The sequence below is a fragment of the Henckelia pumila genome, chromosome 1 (genome assembly GCF_033568475.1).
Source record: "Henckelia pumila isolate YLH828 chromosome 1, ASM3356847v2, whole genome shotgun sequence".
NCBI classification, from domain to species: Eukaryota; Viridiplantae; Streptophyta; class Magnoliopsida; order Lamiales; family Gesneriaceae; genus Henckelia; species Henckelia pumila.
Genome location: NC_133120.1, coordinates 102,446,309 through 102,461,865, shown reverse-complemented (window position 1 = coordinate 102,461,865; position 15,557 = coordinate 102,446,309). Strand labels below are relative to the sequence as shown.

The window sequence follows — 15,557 nt, the reverse complement described above, 5'->3', positions numbered from 1 at the left end:
CTTCCTAAGTGAAAGAAAGGGAGACGTAGAAGGATTAAGCCTTCGAACTTCCATAAATCGTGCTCAGTCTTTACTGCATATTTATCTTATATATTGCTCTTACATCGTGTTATAACTTGCCTTTGCATCACTAAAACCTCTGAACTATTTCCGCACTTTTTAAGTTGTTCAAACCGTTTTAGAAGTTGAGAAAACAGATTAAGTGAACTAAACTTCACTTGATCATTTTGAAAAGGAAGAAGAAAAGTTTCAGAGTGTATTCACCCCCCCCCCTCTACCCTCTGAACCGATCCCAACATATTACTATACATTTGAGACAAAAAAACAATGTGACCTATATAAGTTGACAGATAGAGTTTTTTTTTTCATTAAATTAATACTAATAATAAATAAAACCAATAAAAATAAGGGTAGTACTACATGTACACGGATTTTTATACGTTCAATTAAACATTAAACTTAAAATTACATGATTATCCCAATACTATATTTGAAAAAAATCTTTCAAAAATGCATCAGAGATAATCATGTAATTTTAAGTGTAATGTGTAAACGTGTAACTCTCCGTGTACATGTAGTATTATCCTAAAAATAATGTAAAACCGATTGTATGACGCTTACCAATAGCTATAGCTGGTGGTGACGGTGCAACTCAAATCTTTTAAACTGCACAACTCAAGCTCTATGTCTCGAAAAATTTTATTAATTAAAAAATGATCATATTAATGTTAAAATAAAAACCCTAAAATTGTTATTAAATTCAATATCACTCATGTTTGTGCGAAATTTTCAACCATTAAAAACCTTTCTCTATTTTTTTAGAGTTACATAATATAAATAGTTAATTTTATGTCATAATGATTCTTCTGTAAATTAATATTGATGTTCATGGGAAATAAAATTTCTCATGATATGAATTAAATAAATATGTGTAATAAAAAAACATATTTTAAAGACAAAAAAATATAATATGTATTTTAAGAAAAAAAGATTCAAACGTCATATGTAATTTTTTTCCCTATAATTAATATTTATTATGAATATTATATTATATATAGTCTACACTAAATTCAAAAGTAGAAAGTAATTTATATCATTTAAAACTTCTCATTAATTTCTTTTTCTATGAATAAAACTTAAAATAAATCAAACTAATAAAATTATAGTGATGATAAATGTTAGAAAAATTTACAAAAGCACACTTAAAATCCAAATGATCTGAATACTCATATTCATTGGAAAGACGCTCTAAAAAAATGACATATATTGACATATTTTAAAGGCACTTGTGGATTTTTTTTAGTGTTTTTTTTAATCTCTTTATTTTACTTGTGGCTATTAGGCAAAAATTATATATAAAGGTTGAAAAACAGAAAAATCTGGAAGCCAAAAAAAAAAAGAATGTAGACGTCTTTATATCCTTAATATCGAAGTAAAAATAAAATACAAGAAAATGAATGACAAATTTATTTATATTTAGGAAGATGAGCAGGAAAAAAAAATTACATTAATTTTACAAAAAAATGGATAGCTGGTCATAATAATTAACACACAATATTTACCGAAATAATTAAATGCAAACACACGCTTCGAATGCATCAATAAATAATCCTTCCGTTATACATCAAATAATAAAAAATTAGACCTTATTTTTTTCTTAGAAATATTATTTTCTACTAAGCACTCAAACTACAAGGTTATCAAATTTAGTGGAGTTAAGTATATTATTAATGACTATATTAAGTTAGTACAGAAAATGACATAAACAACCTTATGAATCACAAATAAATTATAGATAGAAGAATAATATATATAAATAAAATTGAAAATAAATCAAACTAATCAAATTATAGTGCAAATAAACATTAGACAAATTTACAAAAGTGCATTTATAATCTACATGTTTCACTACCCAGTTTCATTGGAAAGAAACTAAAAAAAAATTGATATTTACTGACATATTTAAAGGCACTTGTGGATTTTTTTTAATTTTCTAATTTTTCCTATTTTTTTTATTTTACTTGTGGCTATTAGCAAAAAATTACATGAAAAATTACTTTTTTTAAAAAGTAAAATATGGAAGCGAAACCAAAAAAATATAGACGCCTTTATACCCTTCATATTGAAATAAAATCAAAGACACGAAGATGAAATCAAAATTTATTTATATTTATAAAAAAGGGGAAAACATTAGTTTCACAAAAATTAAAGTGGGTAGTCGGTTATAGTAATTAACACACATTATCGAAATAATTAAATAAAAACACACGGATCCAAATTACTATGCATTAATAAATAAACCTTCCACTATACATCAAATAATAAAAAAATTAGCTCTTATTTTTTCCTAGAAATATCATTTTCCATTAAACATTCAAACTACATGGTTATGAAATTTGGTGGAGTTATTTATACTATTCATGACTCTATTAAGTTTCTGCAAAAAATGATATAAACAACCTTATGAACCAAAAATAAATAAGAGGGTAAAAGTGGTAACAAATCAAACTCATATATTTATAGTTGTAGTATAGATTATAGTATTAGATTAGATAAAGATAAAATTGATCACAAATCAAAATCATATATTTATAGTTATAATATAGATTATAATATTAGATTAGATATTAGAGATATATAATAGATAAATCAAATCAAATAAGAAAAAAACCAAATAATAATGCACCAAATTTTTATTTTTTATTTGAAACAGTGCATATCAAATAAAAACAAGATCAAATAAAAAATAGTAGATGCACAAAATTTTAATTTTTTTCTATTTGAAAGAGTGCATGATATACTTTTTCAAATGATTTACTTAATTAGTTGAAGAGAGTCGCATAAATAAATAATTGAAAAAAACACATTAATTATGAAGTATTAATGGAAAAAGGTAGCCATGTAAATTCACAATTAAAATTACATATTATAATATAGATTATAGTATTAGATTAGATATTAGAGATATATAATAGAGAAATTAAATCAAATAAGAAAAAAACCAAATAATAAATAGTAGATGCTGGACGCACAAAATTTCCATTTTTTATTTGAAACAGTGCATATCAAATAAAAACAAGACCAAATAATAAATAGTAAATGCACAAAATTTTAATTTTTTTTATTTGAAAGAATGCATGATATACTTTTTTAAATGAATTACTTAAAGTTAAAGAGAGTCACATAAATAAATAATTTAAAAAACACATTAGTTATGTAGTATTAATGGAAAAAGAAATGCATGTAAATTCACAATTAAACTCACATATTTATATATGTAATAGAATAGATTAGATTAGATAAAGGTAAAATTGTTCACAAACAAAACTCATATATTTATAGTTATAAATAATATAGATTATAGTATTAGATTAGATATTAGAGATATATAATAGAGAAATTAAATCAAATAAGAAAAAAACCATTTTTTTTTAATTTGAAACAGTGCATATCATATAATGATCGGATGGACACTATGCAAGCTACTCTACTTGCTCAACTAGATGCAAAAATTGACACTATGCAAGCTTGCCTTGGCACTCAACTCACTGAGATCATTCTTCGACTCAACCAAGGTGATGCCAAAAAGGGGGAAGAAGAGCAACGTAGAGCAGCAGAGGCAAGAAGACGTGAAGAAGAATCCAGAAGAAAGGAAGAAGCCGACAGAAGAAGAAGAGAAGGCGATAGGTCAGGAGGAGCCAATTGGTTCAAAAAATGAACAAATTGTTTCTTCCTTACTTATCGCAGCTGCATCTCATTGTTGTCTTTCTTCAGTAGGTGTAATAAGAATGCTTATTGTAATTAATGAAATTCATTCTCTCAATGAAGTTCATTTTAATGTTTTCATATTGTTCTTGGAGCACTTAAGTTTTGTCATCACCAAAAAGGGGGAAATTGTTGAATCCGACATTTTGGTGATAACAAACAACTCATTGTATAGGAATGTGCTGCCAATCCTTTGTACTTCAGGAATCTACTACAACTCCTACCGCAACCGTCTAAACCATTCAAGATATCTTCCGGAAGCTTGTCAACCGCCTTTGTCTCTCGACCGGTTGCAGTCACAAGCCTATCGACTGGTTACTTAAACCAGCAGAAGATAAATCTCTCTACCGGAAGCTTATCAACCGCCTTTGTCTCTCGACCGATTGCAGTCACAAGCCTATCGACTGGTCATTCAAACCAGCAGAGGATCAGTCAACGGCTTATCAAGATATCTCAAGACAAATACTTGAGAAGAGACGTTCTTTGCAAAGATCTTTTATTAAAAGCAGAACCGGCGTATCAGAAGATTTGATTGACTCTTGCATCGAGACAACAGGTTGCACTAAAATGGCAAAAATGCAGAATGGCTACAGATAAAGCATTCGACCGTTTATACCAGTTTTGGACTCTGGAAGTTGTCTGCATTTAAAGAAGTGTACGATCTTCATGCAGAATCATCAATGCATTTATGAAGCATTAAATGTGCATTCAATGCAGCATCAGAACGTTCAAAATAAAGACGTTGGTGATTGACCTATATAAAGGGAAGATTGCTCAAGAAGTGAAAGAAAACAAGAAGGAGACAAGCAACTCAAAAATCTCAATCACTTGAAGTCCTTATCTAACATACTGAAGCAATACTTGAGCACACTTACAAGATCATTCACTTGCTGCTCAAATAAACCCTCGCCTACAGTTTACATATCTGATCTTCAAGGATCATCCTAGGGTTTCCAAGCTTCTCGACCGCTCTGCAGTTTGAGAAACTCAACCGGACTGTACTCATTATTGAAGAGACTTGAAGCTACTCTGAAAGTTTCCACCAGTCTGATAAGAACTGAGAATCTTATCTGTGTAAATCTAGGAGTTTCGGATTAGGCATTGGATAAGTCCTAAGTCTGAAGTGGGTGGATTACAAGACGTTGTAATAACCAAAGTCTTCTAGTGAATTCCTTCCTGAGTGGAAGAAGGGGAGACGTAGAAGGATTAAGCCTTCGAACTTCCATAAAATCGTGCCTTAATCTTTACTGCTATTTATCTTACATATTGCTCATACACTGTGTTCTAAACTTTGCATTACTAAAACCTCTGAACTATTTCCGCACTATTTAAGTTGTTCAAACCGTTTTAGAAGTTGAGAAACCAGATTAAGTGAACTAAACTTCACTTGATCATTTTGAAAAGATAGAAGAAAAGTTTCAGAGTGTATTCACCCCCCCTCTACCCTCTGAACCGATCCCAACAAAATAGTAGATGCACAAAATTTTAATTTTTTTTTATTTGAAAGAATGCATGATATACTTTTTTAAATGAATTACTTAAAGTTGAAGAGAGTCACATAAATAAATAATTAAAAAAACACATTAGTTATGTAGTATTAATGGAAAAAGAAATGCATGTAAATTCACAATTAAACTCACATATTTATATATGTAATAGAATAGATTAGATTAGATAAAGGTAAAATTGTTCACAAACAAAACTCATATATTTATAGTTATAAATAATATAGACTATAGTATTAGATTAGATATTAGAGATATATAATAGAGAAATTAAATCAAATAAGAAAAAAACCAATTTTTTTTAATTTGAAACAGTGCATATCAAATAAAAAAACAAGACCAAATAATAAATAGTAGATGTAAAAAATTTTAATTTTTTTTATTTGAAAGAGCATGTAAATATCAAATAAAAAAACAAGACCACATAATAAATAGTAGATGCACAAAATTTTAATTTTTTTTTTTTTGAAAGAGTGCATGATAAACTTTTTTAAATGAATTACTTAAATTTTTTTTATTTGAAAGAGTGCATGATACACTTTTTTAAATGAATTAATTAATTAGTTGAATAGAGTCACATAAATAATTGAAAAAAAATATTAATTATGTAGTATTAATTGAAAATGGTAGACATGTAAATTCACAATTAAACTCGCATATTTATATATGTAATAGATTAAATGAATTACTTAAATTTTTTTATTTGAAAGAGTGCATGATACACATTTTTAAATGAATTACTTAATTAGTTGAATATAGTCACATAAATAATTGAAAAAACACATTAATTATGTAGTATTAATTGAAAAAAAACATTAATTATGTAGTATTAATTGAAAAGGGTAGACATGTAAATTCACAATTAAACTCGCATATTTATATATGTAATAGTAGATTAAATGAATTACTTAAATTTTTTTTATTTGAAAGAGTGCATGATACACTTTTTTAAATGAATTACTTAATTAGTTGAATAGAGTCACATAAATAATTGAAAAAACACATTAATTATGTAGTATTAATTGAAAAGGATAGACATGTAAATTTACAATTAAACTCACATATTTATATTTTTTTTATTTGAAAGAGTGCATGATACACTTTTTTAAATGAATTACTTAATTAGTTGAATAGAGTCACATAAATAATTGAAAAAACACATTAATTATGTAGTATTAATTGAAAAGGATAAACATGTAAATTCACAATTAAACTCACATATTTATATAGATAATAATAATAATAAATATATGTAATAGATATATATAATCTAGCTCTTTCCTTTTTAGATTTGCAATACGAGTTAAAATTTCAAAATAGCCCTATCATTTCGGCTTAAACTTGTGAAACTATCCCTGAAGTATTTAACATGGTCAAGATATAACTTTGAAAGTATTACATGCCATTTTTGATTTTGTTTTAGAAATCTCACCTTTTACGTATGCCCCAAGAATATATTATATAATTATAGTGTCGTGTACTCGTGTACGTAATTTATATGTTATTATATTAGTTTGAAAATTTAATCCGTCCAACTACGGCTGTCTCACCTCATAAAATAAAATCATATAGCATGAATCCATTTTATAGAAAAGTATATTTTTAAAGTTGGGTTTTAGTTTTAAATTTATCTTTGAAATTATTTTCAGCTGTTGTATCCAAACTAACAAAAATACTTTTTGTTTGTTCCATGTTAATAAAATATCTAATAAAGTGTCGGCGATTAGTCAAAATTGGCCCAAAAAAGAGTTTATAATATTTTTACGTGGTTTCTTTCTAGCTCCGTATTACCATATATAATAAGTATATCATCCTCCACAAGTCTTGCGGCGTTGATTTTTTCAGGGCGGCGGCGCGTACTTGTTTCCGCCTCGTCCGATCCTATAAAAGCGGCGAGGCTAGTCACCATTTCCTCCACCATCACCTTGTCTCACCGTCGGGAACGTGGGTATGGCCATCGCCCAGACCATCCTCACCCAAGATCTCGCCGATGCATCAAAAACTGCTCTGCCGGACTCAGCTTTTTAGAGACATGAACCAATTAAAGCCAATATTCTTCTCACGCACAGAGACACAAAGAGAAGAGAAGAAAAGAAAAAAGGAGTCCACTTTTCAAACATCTTTAGTAGAAATTCAAACTTATAAGCAAATCAATTATTTCCAACTATCATAAAAATTCAAACTTTGTGTACCCCGATTCTACCGGAAACTTTTTTTGTAATTAAGTAACAATTTACTTAAAATTAGTACACGAACCTTGAAGAGTAGCCATGCCTCCAATTTCAGCCGGTATAGTTCCAGAAAAGTTATTAACATTGAGATAAAGATCGGTCAACTCAGTGAGATTAGCAATCTCCTTGGGTATCTCCCCCGACAAAGAATTGTAATGCAAATACAGACCCGACAAGCATTTAAGCTCCGCCACCGCCGGCGGCAGTTTCCCGGCGAGCCCTTTTCCTTGCAGGGAAATATTTGCCACCTTCCGGTGTTCATTACACGCAACTCCCTCAAACGCGCCGGAGCAGGGATCGCCGTCGGTGGTCCACGACGATAAGTACTTGTTCTCCGGGTCCAAAGAGTTCTTTATCTCCGTCAATGCTCTCAACTCCGCATTTCCACGAATGGGATTAATTTTCAAGGAAAAACATGTGAAAATGATCAAGAGAAGAGGACTCAAAACTGAATAACTTGATGAGCGAGTCTGCATCGATCTCGTAGTTGAAAGCAGAGGACTTTTCTTGGTTTGATCTGATTCAATTAGGCTGATATCTCAATCTCATAGTACTGTTGAAAATGTAAGATTTGGAATTGAATGCAAAGTAGTGTTGTTGAGAGGAGTATAAAGAAAGAAAGACAGAATAGTGTGGAGTTAGGCGACAAGGGTGGGAAAAGGTTGTCAGAGTGTACGACTTTGGAGCGTATTTACTTGCTTACACTTACACATGCATGCATATTAGGAATTTTGGGGAACCCATTCCATTTTCTTCTTTCTTTAATTTATACCTTTGTTTTTCTTTAATTTAATTTAAGCCTTTTTAATGCTCCAATTATATTTCAAAAATCAAAATGTTTCTCTCTATTATTGTTTTTATATTATTAATTGATATATCATAAATAGGATTTATTAATTAAAAATGCATTTCTGTGCATGTTTCCAAATAATGGAAAAATTAAAGTTGTAAAGATGAAATATGATTAGCGTGTAAAGATACTACTTATGCTAGTCCCACAAGAACGGAAAAGCTTTTAATCCAAATATAAATTTAAAAGTACAATTCTTTTGAATCTATAGCACGAGAATGCTGCAAAATATGTATTTGTATTGATTCTCATAAAATGATAATTGTATCAAATGATTTTTCAAGTTGTAATTATTTGACACAAAAAAATATCCAACTTTTTATCAATATATAATCAATTGGAGTATATATAATCAATATTTAAATACGTTTAACGAAATAAAATATAAAATAGTATAACCGCATTTTCTTTTCTTGAAAAAAAAAAACTCCAAACGCCCGGGAAAAAAAGTGGAAAAAAAATCTCCAAGACGTGCTTCAAGAACATCTCCAAGAAGTAAAAATTACAGAGAAACAAGAAATGCCGTCTTCGTCGGAAATAATCCATATTAGATTTAAAGTACGCAACATGATCATGTCGACTCATGATCCCGACGAAGGAGCGAACAGGATTCTCCATGCGATGCAGGTCATGAAAAAAAGTGATGTGAAGGATGAAGTTGCACAGTGTGTTCTTAGACACTGTTGCGAGCAGAAACTTTATCAACGCTATTACGCGTTGGTGGTTCAAGCAATGATAAAAATGGATCGCGATTATAAATGCTATTTCCAAGAAAGTGTCCCCATCTTGTGCGCGGAGATGGAAAAATGGCCCAAAAGTAAGATTATAATCTTCGGATATCTTTGCGCGGGTTTACTCGTGGGTGACGCCCTAAAATGGGAGCAGTTCCTTGAGATTGAGAATACATATGGTACTTTTGTCAACACCGTAAAACAGGTACGTTACAAATAGTAATTTGATTTATTTATAATAAAATCTGACATTTCTTTGTATTTTTTCAGAATGTGGTTCTGGAGATCGGGGAAGAAGCTGCAATGGCTAAGTTTGTGGATTTTCATTATGGAGATGGTGGCGATCGATTTTAGAATGATGAAAATTCTTCTGACAAATCCAGGGGACAGGTAAGTACGTACATCCTTTTTTCTTTTTTCTTTTTGGAACTTAGAAGTTATAATCACAATGTTTGAATGAAGAATTAGAATAGATTCTGTGTTCTTTCTTGTGCACTTGAACCCCTTTTATTGTATTATCTTTAATGGATGAAGATTTCTGTGTCACGGTCTCACTGAAATGGTTCGTCTACTTTGCAGCTGGATAATAATGCAAGTCTTGTGATTTTCCTTTATTTGGGATGCAATCACACGTTATCATGAAATTTTTTAAAGTGTGATGTTACTGTTCTATGACACTATGAATTTTCGGCTACACTCCTCTTAGTCTGTAATTTTCTTCTAAGATTTTTGTCGGCTAAACTTTTAATTAAAAAATAATTGTTCAAGTAATTTATTGGCGTGATATTTTGAGTGATTGAGCATTGTGAAGGTAAGTCAGATCTCTCATGAAATTAGGTTTATGGAGTTCAGTAAAAATCTCAAACAATCTTTTTTTGGTTTCTCTTTATTAAACAATCAATGCATATTTGGCTAGATACTGGATAATGCCAGGTGTTATGGCTTCCATGCATTTAAAAGTTGTGGGACTTCAATGGTATCTGTTTCATGAAAATTAAAAGAAAAATATTGGTTACTTGCTAGTTTTGGGTTATGAGTGATTGTGATTTAGGGGTGCGTTGGGGTCATGACACCCTATTCCAACTTACAATTAGTAGAATATGACGCCAACTTCCCTAAAAGGCATCTCCACCTAAAGTCATTATTGTTATACATGCCTATTAATATACCATTGATCTTTTGCGTATGAGAAGGGATTCTTTTTTAATGTGTAACATTCTTAGTATGCACGCCAGATCATATTTTTTAGTCGGTTGAATTAAAAAAGTTGCATTTTGATGCTTATCTTTGCAATGGGAACTACTGATTTTGTGTCTTATTTGGACATGTAGGGAAAAAGTGGGAGTACACAACATAAACCTGTTGAACTGTGGCTTTCTGAATGATCAAGAGAAGGGAAGGGCTCAAAATCAGAGGAATTTTATTGAACAAAGTTTATGATACACAAAAGTTTATGATACATTGCTTTTCTCCCGTGTACTACTGCTTTTCTTTCTTTTTTTTTTTTAACAAAGTTTATGATACATTGCTTTTTTGGTGTGAAAAAAAAAAGTAAGATCAAGTAAAACTAGAGCAATGTGTATGATATAGTTGTGCAGAAAAAGTATAATTACATGAGGAAGAGAAAAAACATCGTTGGGCTGTTGTGCTATCAAATATTGTGTATAAATATGATTATTTTGTACTCATATTATTAATCAGAAAATCATATAAAACAGCTTTATAAAACAATCTTGGGACTTAGCGCCTACACTTGGTTGAGTGAACAATTAATTAATCATTTTTCCTGATTGATTCTTGAGTTATTTGGTGGCAAATCAACTCCTACAGTACCTCTATATATACAGTTCTCTATCATCTAGATTCTTCTATATAAATCTAGACAACATATCATTCTAGATTATGCTTCTATTCATGTTCCACCCCCATGTTCTAGGCCCATGGATCTAGAATCATCATGGCTTGTCAGCAATGTTCTAGGTTCTTCCGCACGAAGGTAGAATCTTCATGTCCTTTCTCAAATTCTCGAACAATCCATTGTCTTCAAGGAATTGCTTGAATACTCAAGAAGGTTATGGATGCCACCATGTAGTTTTCTACATTGAGACAAAATGCAGAAACTACACTACGAATATTTCTAGTATTTCTTCACTACTAAGAAATGGAAATTAAAATGAATAAATGGTGAAAAGAGATTCATTGCCTTCAAATCCGTGTTTTCATAATCGGATCGGTGATCGAACTGGTCTACCTAAAAAAAACGATCCAACCGGTCAAACATTTTAACCGAATGGTCGAACCGGAAAACCGTTTATATAATATAATATAATAAATAATATATTTTGAATTTTAAAAACTCAAAAACGTGCCTAAATAGACAAAAAAAATATATATTACCATAGTTTGAAAACTAAATAAATATGTAAATATTCAAAATATCAATTATTGTTATACATTATTTAAATAATAAATTATTTAATTTAAAAATCTATTATTATTATTAAAATAATATTTTTAATGGAGTACAAATAAACATGTATATATGTAAAAAAATATTAAATTTAAAGTTTTAAAAATAAAAAAATTAATTTTTGAAAAAATAAAAAAAATTTAGAAAACCGGTTCAACCGGTTCAACCAGTTTTTCGGTTCTTTACCAGTTCAACCAGTTGTTGACCGGTTCTGACCGATTGAACCGGTTTTCCGGTTTTTGGAAGTGAACCGGACCGGACCGGCAACCGGTTTCCGATCATACCGGCCAATCCGGCCCGATTCTAAAAACACTGCTTCAAATCAAGATCTTTGAGGGCTCGTGTGCAAAATAGAAATTAGTTTATTATTACTTTGCATTGATTTCTTTCATAAACATTGCAAGATTTTGTTCTAAAAAAAATATATGTGAGCTTCTCTGTAAATTCATAAATTTTTAAAAATGTGTCATTTTATGAAACCAGTGATCTTGTGTTTGAATTTATAATATATATATATATATATATATATATATATATGTGTGTGTATGTGTCTTCATGTGAAATAAAATTTAAAGATATTATTTATTGTCGTTAATATAATTTTTGAATGAAAATACGATTGTTTATAGAATAACTGGAAATTCTAAAAAAAAGTTAAAAAATCAATTTTTATTCATAAAATTATCTTGGTGGTAGATTTATCATTTTTTATTCATAAAAACATAGACAAACTCACATATATTCATAAAATTATAATGGGTATAGATGTATAACATTGCAAGATTTTTCTATCAAATATATATATTGAAAAAAATATATCCTTGTAATTAAACCATAAGCTTGTGTTTGAATTTTAAAATACACAAACATATATATATATATATATATATTGTAAAAAAAAATTAAAAATATTATTTATTGTGTAAATATAATTATTGAATGAAAATACGACAGTTTATAATATAACAAGAAATACTAAAAAAAGTTAAATAATCAATTTTATTCAAAGAGTTATAAAATTTTAATTTTATTCATTAAAAAATTATTATTACTTTCAATTCTATGGCCAAATACATTTAAAATAGATGCCCAGTTCCAAATTCAGAATATAGGCATGCCTTGAAACACCCAAAAAACTCTCAAATACTGAGAAAACAAAACCTTATATACATAACAATAAAAGTACAAACAATTACCATATATTTATTTTACAAAGTTCAGTCTAAAGAACTAAAGATATTTTGCTAAAAAACAGTCTAAAGATTAGTTTACATAGATATTTTATAACCAAGCATATCTTATGGTATAAAATTTGAAAACACATTCACAACTTCAAGATCCAAAAAACTTAAAACAATGGATTTTTTTTCTTTTTTAACTACAAATCATGACTTGTCCTTTTAAAATGTAGGCAGGTTTAAATTTCTGGAGTAATTACCACAAAGGCCAAATAATACTCCTCTATTTTCTTCCTCTAGAATTTAGCACCCACACACTTTAATACCAATAATATAACACCAAATAACCGAGAAGGAAAGAAAAACATACCTCATTTTCAATCCATAAAAAACCAGAAAAGAGGCCTATATTTTTCTTCAAAGTTTGCACCTGTGAGAAAGAATTCAGTGATCAAACTCCACATTAATGGAATAAATTAACTACAAAAACCTGAACATAAGAAAGATGAAACAAATGATAGGATGACCGAACATAAATATTTGACATAGAAAAAAGAAAACCTTTGCCTTTTTCCAAAAAAAGAATATGTGAAAAAGATGCAGGTTCTCGTCAGCTTTTCTCTTGACAACTTGATAGCCACTAAAATTCATAATGTAGATATCAAGATAGAGATCCAATAATATCACTTCATTCAATATTAACACAGATATAAAAACGGAGGCCAGCAAGGTAAAATGCATTGAGATGGCTACCTACATGCAGTGCAGCCTCATTAGTTTGTTTAAAATAATGTTTTCCATTTGCTACTTGAATGTTACATTTTGGTTGGTTAAATCATTCAGGTAGTTTATGTTAGAGCGAAGAAGAGGTGACAATTGTTTTTTTGGGTTATTTATTTTGTCAGATTTCGATTTTTGTCAGCTAACTTTGTCTTTTTTTTTTTTTGGCAATTATAGTGTTTTTTTTTCGATTTGACGTCACCATGAAAACAATGCAGTGTTGATGTGTCGTTGATTTGTATAATGTCATATCAACAATTTCAATGAAAAAAATTAAAATTGACCAAAATAAAAAATTGTACGACTAAAACTGAAATTTGATAAAAATAGATGATCAAAATCGTAAAATGACAATTTACACGACCAAAAATGCAGTTTTCAAAAAAAAAAAAATTGAACTTTAGTGGATCAAGTTATAAACTTACCTAATAAAAAAAATTTGGAGTGAGCTACAGCCTTACATTGACCTAAACTAGATCTGTCCTTATTTATTTACATAGAGTGCTTGATTTCATTTTATTTTATTATCTTGTAGTTATATATTATTCATCGTCTATTATTCGAATCAAATGTGTCCAAAAATAGTAGTTTCTTGCACATGATGATACAATTTCATGATTCATCTTTGTGTTCAAAGAGGTAGAAGAATGTAATGGCTCATCCGCCAAACCTTACAACTCCACGAAAATTTATAATTTAACCCCACCACATCCGCATATATCTTTCAACTAACTATTCCATCTAAATAACTTCTCTTCTTTTCCCTATATGTGATTTCGCCATAGTCATCTAAAAAAGTAAAAATCTTAACTCGATTTAAAAATAAATTAAGAAACCAAGATCTCATGATAACATTAATCTCTGGAGACGGGAGAGTATATATATTTTGAGATTTGGGGTTATTATTATGTTTATCAAATAAAAGTTTGTCTGTGGAGTATCACGAAATATTGGAAGATCGAAGCCATATAATTTGGAGAAGAAATTGCATATTATTATTATTCGAAGCAACTAAACCATGTAATCCTTTCATTAGTCAGTCAATATGACCTGGCCACGTTGAAGAGTTACATAACCAAGTGTAGCAGTAATAACAGTGGGACTACTTTAACAAAGCCATGGAGTTGTAAGGTTTGGCGGATGTGATGGGGTTAAGTTATAATTTTCGTGGAGTTGTAAGGTTTGGCGGATGAGCCATTACATTCTTCTACCTCTTTGAACACAAAGATGAATCATGAAATTGTATCATCATGTGCAAGAAACTACTATTTTTGGACATCATTTGATTCGAATAATAAACGATGAATAATATATAACTACGAGATGATAAAATAAAATGAAATCAAGTAATCTATGTAAATAAACAAGGACAGATCTAGTTTAGATCAATGTAAGGTTGTAGTTCACTCCAAAATTTTTTTTTATTAGGTAAGTCTATAACTTGATCCACAAAAGTTCAATTTTTTTTTTTTTGAAAAACTGCATTTTTGGTCGTGTAAATTGTCATTTTACGATTTTGATCATCTATTTTATCAAATTTCAGTTTTAGTCGTACAATTTTTTATTTTTGTCAATTCTAGTCTTTTTTTATTGAAATTGTTGATATGACATTATACAAATCAACGATACATCAACACTACATTGTTTTCATGGTGACGTCAAATCGAAAAAAAACACTATAATTGCCAAAAAAAAAAAAGACAAAGTTAGCTGACAAAAATCGAAATCTGACAAAATAAATAACCCAAAAAAAAAACAATTGTCTCATATTTTTTCAATAGTATAGTGTAATGAATTTTTAAAATTATGTATATTATATTTTTTGTAATAATATATAATTTATTACATAAATTTCAAGTGCACACCAAATCTAATCATGAATCCCTCGGTAAATATAAATAAAATATGGTAGGACAGGGCATATCTTCGAACAGATTGATATAACCAAAAAAAAATGCAGAAATTAAAGATGAAAATGATATATGGTCATGGACTAGAGTCGATGAATTATAGTTGATTATGAGATCGAAGTCTCGGACAAACCCCT

The 15,557-nt window shown here is 29.2% G+C and overlaps 1 protein-coding gene across 3 annotated transcripts; it reads right to left on the bottom strand.

Annotated features, from left to right (window-relative positions):
* Window positions 1-6,997: 6,997 nt before the first annotated feature.
* Window positions 6,998-8,151, bottom strand: LOC140876288 (somatic embryogenesis receptor kinase 4-like). Of its 3 annotated transcripts, none has more exons than XM_073280214.1 (2): window positions 7,527-8,151; window positions 6,998-7,325 (listed from the first exon to the last, which is right to left on the bottom strand). In XM_073280214.1, exons 1-2 carry the CDS (start codon window positions 7,975-7,977, stop codon window positions 7,312-7,314), a joined length of 465 nt encoding a protein of 154 aa, XP_073136315.1. In that variant the 5' UTR covers window positions 7,978-8,151; the 3' UTR covers window positions 6,998-7,311. The 3 variants fall into 3 exon arrangements, with proteins under 3 accessions (XP_073136315.1, XP_073136314.1, XP_073136313.1); XM_073280213.1 differs by having other exon boundaries at window positions 6,998-7,277; XM_073280212.1 differs by having other exon boundaries at window positions 6,998-7,272.
* Between the last annotated feature and the right edge of the window lie 7,406 nt (window positions 8,152-15,557).